General features: G+C 32.6%; 1 protein-coding gene across 1 annotated transcript; it reads right to left on the reverse strand.

Annotated features, from left to right (window-relative positions):
- Positions 1-1,324: 1,324 nt before the first annotated feature.
- Positions 1,325-4,878, reverse strand: LOC120070810 (CRS2-associated factor 1, mitochondrial). Its single transcript, XM_039022696.1, has 5 exons — positions 4,272-4,878; positions 3,213-3,340; positions 2,753-2,978; positions 2,532-2,659; positions 1,325-1,882 (listed from the first exon to the last, which is right to left on the reverse strand). Exons 1-5 carry the CDS (start codon positions 4,804-4,806, stop codon positions 1,676-1,678), a joined length of 1,224 nt encoding a protein of 407 aa, XP_038878624.1. The 5' UTR covers positions 4,807-4,878; the 3' UTR covers positions 1,325-1,675.
- Between the last annotated feature and the right edge of the window lie 1,008 nt (positions 4,879-5,886).

Below are 5,886 nucleotides of genomic sequence, written 5' to 3' on the forward strand. Positions count from 1 at the left end.
AATTTTAAAAGTCAAGGGATTTAGTGTTTAAATTTATCCATTCAAAAAAGAAAATGTTTTTTTAAAAAAAAAGAAAAGAAAAAAGAAAGAAAAGAAAAGAAAAGAAAAAGAAAAAGTCGGCAGTACGTGGGGAGACAGGCCGAGGCTTTTGGAGGCTTTTGGCGGCCACGTATTTAGATTGGAACAACGTGAGGCCATAAGTCTTCTAATTTTCATTGCCAAAAACATAATCTTAATGGACAGGTGTATTCCTTTTAATTTACGTGTTTTATTAGAAGTAATTATTAAGAAAACCTTTTTTTAAGGAAAAAATTTATTATTATCGACAAGACCGATATAAAAATTATCTNATATTATACATAAAACTTTTTGCATCGGGTAGATTTTCAGTTTTAAATTTGATTATTTATTTGTTAGACATCTTTTAATACTTCAAGGTCACAAAATTAATAGATAAATTAAGGTTAAAAGATTTGTTTAACATGATAGTAAAGTCCACAAGAACATAACAAATTAAAGCAAAACCGAGAAGTCCAAAGTAAAAAATCCTTTTTATAGAATAAGTTGAACTAAAAAAAAGATTGAAAAAATATCAATTTACATTCCTAAACTTAAGAGTTTATATCAATTTAAACTTTGAACTCATATCAATTTAAACTTTGAACTCTCGTAAGTATATTAATTTATACCATCCATTACATTTTGATTAGATAAATATGTTGAGACTTACAATTTTATCAATTAAACTCATAATCTTTCATAAGCAAAACACAACATAGACTTTCAATTAATATTTCCCTAAAAAAAACTTCTATGCATCGATTCAATTCTAATAGTTCATTTTATTAATCCAACATTTGAACTTAGTATAATAATTAAATGCAAGGATGATTTTTAGATTTTTTTTAAATGCAATATTTACTAAATTGATTCACTTAAAACAATCTAGAAGTTTAATTTGAAACAATTATATTTGCATGATATTTTTCATACTAAATCCAGAGAAGAGTGTTAATTAATACATTCATGAACGTTCAAATTTAAAATTGATACAATTATTATTAGTTGAAGGAAAATTTTCAAAGAAATAAATATACACTATAATTTAACCAATTGAATACAAAATTACGATGAACAAATATACATTTAAAAACAAGTAAATTTACTAAAAGTAGTAGTTATGAAGATAAAGTAAATTATTAATTTAAATAATTTACAACAACGATGTCAAAGTTCATAAATTTTAAGCAGCATTAGCATTCATCAGGTAATACATGAGAAGAAAGAAAGCTAGTCGTTGGATGGAAAGACAAGACTCGTGGAGTGCAATAACAAAAAGTGTGAAGCCAATCTAAATAAAACACTACAATGATTCAATAAATAATCTATAATCATCTTTTAGACATTTCCCTTGGTAGACATAGCTCAACTCAACTTGGACATAGTTTAACCGACTAAGATATATACTCTCGATTAAAATGGCTAAGATATATACTCTCGATCAAAAAATTAAATGTTTGAACCTCCGGACAGGATTTTCACCCTCCTTCAATGGAAGAGAGCAAAAGAATAAGGCAATAGGAGATATGGGTAAAGAATATGGGTCAATCTTCAGGCTAAAAAGATCCTGATACTTTGGAGAATGATTTACATGTGATATGAAGCAACTAAAGCACTACTCATCATTACCAGAATGAATGCCCCCATCGCAGTAATCATCGTCATCCTCATCATGGTCGACACAATTCATATTACCATCAACATCATCAAAGGACTCTCTAACTGAAATATAACATCCAGAGTCCAAGGGCTGGTAATCCTTGCCCCTCCAAACTACAATTTGCTCCTTCTCAAATGTCACCAAGATACAAGGCACAAGGTCCTGATTTAAGAAAGAAAGTTGATCGAAAATGAAAAGAATTCAGCCGAGAAACAGACATCTAAAGACTTGAAGACAATTCACAGATTAAACTAAAGTATGTACTTCCAACTTCCAAGCTTAAGGATGTGTTTGGTTTAACTCTTCGAGTGTTTAATTTTGAAAATGAGTCATTTTGGAAAAAAGCTAAAGTGTTTGGTTATCATTCAAAATAGCTTATAAAACACTTTGAAAAAGTAATTTAAACAACTTTTATCAAAAGAGTTTAAATAAAAATGACTTTTTAAAAAAATATTTTATCCAGTCAATCCAATCCAGCCCTAAATTTCCTCAGTTTGCCCACCGTTTTTTAATAACAGACACCCCCCCCCCCCAAAAAAAAAAAAAATGTGATTTTTTAAAAATATTTCCCCCTTCTATTTAACAATGTGATTCTTTCAACAAAAAAAAAAAAAAAAAAATCCTGCAAAACAGGTTTTTTTTTTTTTAAAAAAAAAGAATTATCCAAATTCCCCTCCACACTATTCCCTTTGCACGAAGGCATATAATGGAGATTGGAAAACAATACTCACGGCATTATGAGGCTAATTTCTTTCTATGATTTAAGAATTTAGGAAGGGTTATGTAAAGGCATGGGAGGCACAATCGTTACCCGTAGCTTGCAGCCAATTTTCTTGTAATCACTAATCTCAAGGCCTTGACAGTCAATCCGAACCAACTCGCAGGAGAGAAAAGCATCTCGAACCATGGGTACCAAACTACCATAGTAACCATTCTTTGCTAAAATCCACAGGCATCGTGTGTTAGTGAATGACCTTATGATGATACGGTAATTACTGGAAACAAGTTTAAGAAAAATTCTCAAACACATACCAAGTTTTGTCAAAGCAGGAACAGCTAGTCCTTTCTTTCTCATTTCTTTTGTTTCATCAATGCTTAGTCCGTCAATTGTAGTTTTAATCAACCTGGGATAAATAGGTTCATGGGGTCTCCATAACATTAAGGGAATGAATGGCCTTTTCTTGGGATTATAGTTCCTCCCTCTGTATAGAACAAGAAAACCACCATGCCTATGAATGATCTTTCCAGAGGTTTTGTCCTGCAGGCATGGACAAATCTCAAATTAAATTAACATAAACAGGTACAGGTGGGTGTTATCATTCCATACAATTCAATATTAAGCAATACACCGAAGGGTCCGAGTATGACTCAAAATACATTTTCAATACGTTAAATATGATCTGTGGAAAAGCAACTCAATAGCTTAAGAAATTAAGAACTAAAACTTCTGTCTAAAACAACACAACTCCAGCCAAAGAAATGAAAGTCATACCTCAAGTTGCATGCACACGTTTTTCATATCAACAGTGGGAACTCCTAGACATTTGATCCTCACTGCTTCAGCATGTCTCCAGTGATTATGGATATCATTTAACATATTGTGAGTCAAACCATCTCTTCCTACAAACACATATAGAAGTTACATGGTTAATAGAAAACGCAATTACTACAACAGAGCCTGTTCAATATAGGGATCGTATGGTAAGATTTCTCAGTACCATAAGCACAGAAAATAAGATAATCTCAACATCCATGTAGCACCTGAAAATTAGATTTGATAAGAAAACACTATCCTTTATAATACCACGCCGCATATATTATTATCAACCTCGACATTTCTTTCATCTAGAGTAATAACCAAATAGTGAAATAATGCAGAAATATCAATACTTTCCTATTATCTAAAATTTCTCAAACTATTCCGAGACCTACAACTTTGTCTTTGCTAACAATAGTTTAATGAAACTTCCGCAAGGGGGCACCCAAAATACAGATAATACGTCAGATGCTTCGCTATTCCAACACTCAAAATCAACTTATCAGAGATAATGCCACATAATAACGGGTTTATAATCATATAATAACATATCTACCAGCATGCTTTCTATAAACCTCATGGTGGTTCAAACATCGAAATGAAGGGATGGAATGATAATCTACCACTAAAATGATCTCTAATTAAAAAAAAAAAAAAACAGTTACATAAATAACATCTTGAACGTGGATACCAATAAACAAGTATAATAATACACATTTGTGAGTTCAAATATTTTTTATGAACTTTCTTACTTCCACATTTTTTCTTGAATATTACTCCAGCTTACAGACTCAAATTTGAGAATCAAACCCATTAGTCTAATACAAGAAAAATACCAAGATAACAAAGTAACTTGGGCATACAGGACAAACATTGAACAACCCATTAAAAGGAGAAAAAAAAAACACATGCACACCAAAATTTTCAAATACTTTCACCACAATTCAACAATACATGAATCCAAAACCAAAATTGCCAATCTTTGCAGTTAGCACACCCCATAATACCACATACCCAAATTAATCTGCCTCTTTGTTCTCTTCTTTTGACACGTTTCCACTAAGGCCTTTCTCTCGGCTCCTGTCAATGGCTCCCCTTGTATATTCTCCCTCATGACCCTCCTCTTCTCTTCCAGTTTTGGATCTTCCATGCCCTCTACAGTGGTCGCCTTCGGGTCCACCGCCGGGGCACACACCCCAGTCCATTTCCGATCAAGTCGCCCAGGACCAAACGGCGAATACTTCGGTTCTCGAAGCCCAATAGGCCTCACCGAGGGGCTAGTCTCCGTGTAACTGTACTGGAAATCGAACGGCAAATCTGAACGCCTTGGCTTCTTATCAACAAGATCGAGCGACGACGGCGGTTTGTACCGCGGTTTTGGAGGTTTGTTTGAGCGCGGTTTGGGCTCCGGCGATGGGGAGATAGAAGGGGGGGATTCAAAGGCGTAGTGATCGCGGAGTTTGGAGTAGAAGAAACGTGGATTAGGAGATGTATGAGGATGAGGAAACGGACTTGCGTTTTGGAGGAACAATCTTCTGATAACGAACATGAGGCAGATTGAGCATGGACGAACACTGACGGAAAACCGGAAAGGGTTTAGGGTTTATCAGCGAACTCGATTTGGATTTTTAGATCAGTCAAAAATTATTCTAAGACTATAATAACTAATTTTATTTACTATTTCACTAGTTTTCATCAATACTGTTTTAAATCACCATTTACTATTATATTCATTGTTACAATCTTTACTATTTTCTTCTTAAACTAAAATTATTTATGCCTAAAACATATATTGTTATAATCCAAACTAAAACAATCAACTTTTTACCCCAAATGTCCTTTTAGAGTTTAGATTCAAAAGAATGGATGAAAATAAGAGATGATTGTCGTGAATTTGAGGAGCACAATGGAAATACGGATGTCGATAAAATATAATAATAAAATAAATAAATATATAAAATTAAATAAATAACAAAAGTAAATAAAATAACAACTTATGAATTTCTTCACTTTCTCCAAACTTTTTTGGAATTTGTTGAATGTGTATCTTTCAAAACCCAACAAATGCCACTATTTATACGCAATTTAGCAAGTATGGGGTATATTACATGTACACTAAAAATGAGTATTTACAAGATATATGGACAACACTTTGGAAAATATGGACATGACACATAGTCAATGGACACTGAGCATGAGCATCTAATAGACATCAATTTTTTTATAATATTTATAATATACCCCCTTAGATGTCTATTATATATACGTGAAATATGTGTCATCAAAACCTTACTAGGAAAAAAACCCTAGTGAATGAGGAAAAAAAAAGTACACATTTCATATGATCTAATACACTTAAAAGGAATACAGTATATTTACTCCCTCTCATGGAAACATCACTTGAGATCTCTGAGTCGTCGCATTCCAATATTGTGCACCAATTTTTTAAAGGTTGTTGTAGGTGATGACTTTGTAAATAAGTCCGTCAGGTTATCATTTGAACAAATTTGTTGTATAGTTATGTCACCATTTTCTTCAAGATCACAGGTGTAAAAAAGTTTGGTGAAATATACTTTATTCTATCTCGTTTAATATACCATCATTTGATTTGAAACATGCATGTTATGTC

The sequence above is a fragment of the Benincasa hispida genome, chromosome 1 (assembly GCF_009727055.1).
Source record: "Benincasa hispida cultivar B227 chromosome 1, ASM972705v1, whole genome shotgun sequence".
Lineage (NCBI taxonomy): Eukaryota > Viridiplantae > Streptophyta > Magnoliopsida > Cucurbitales > Cucurbitaceae > Benincasa > Benincasa hispida.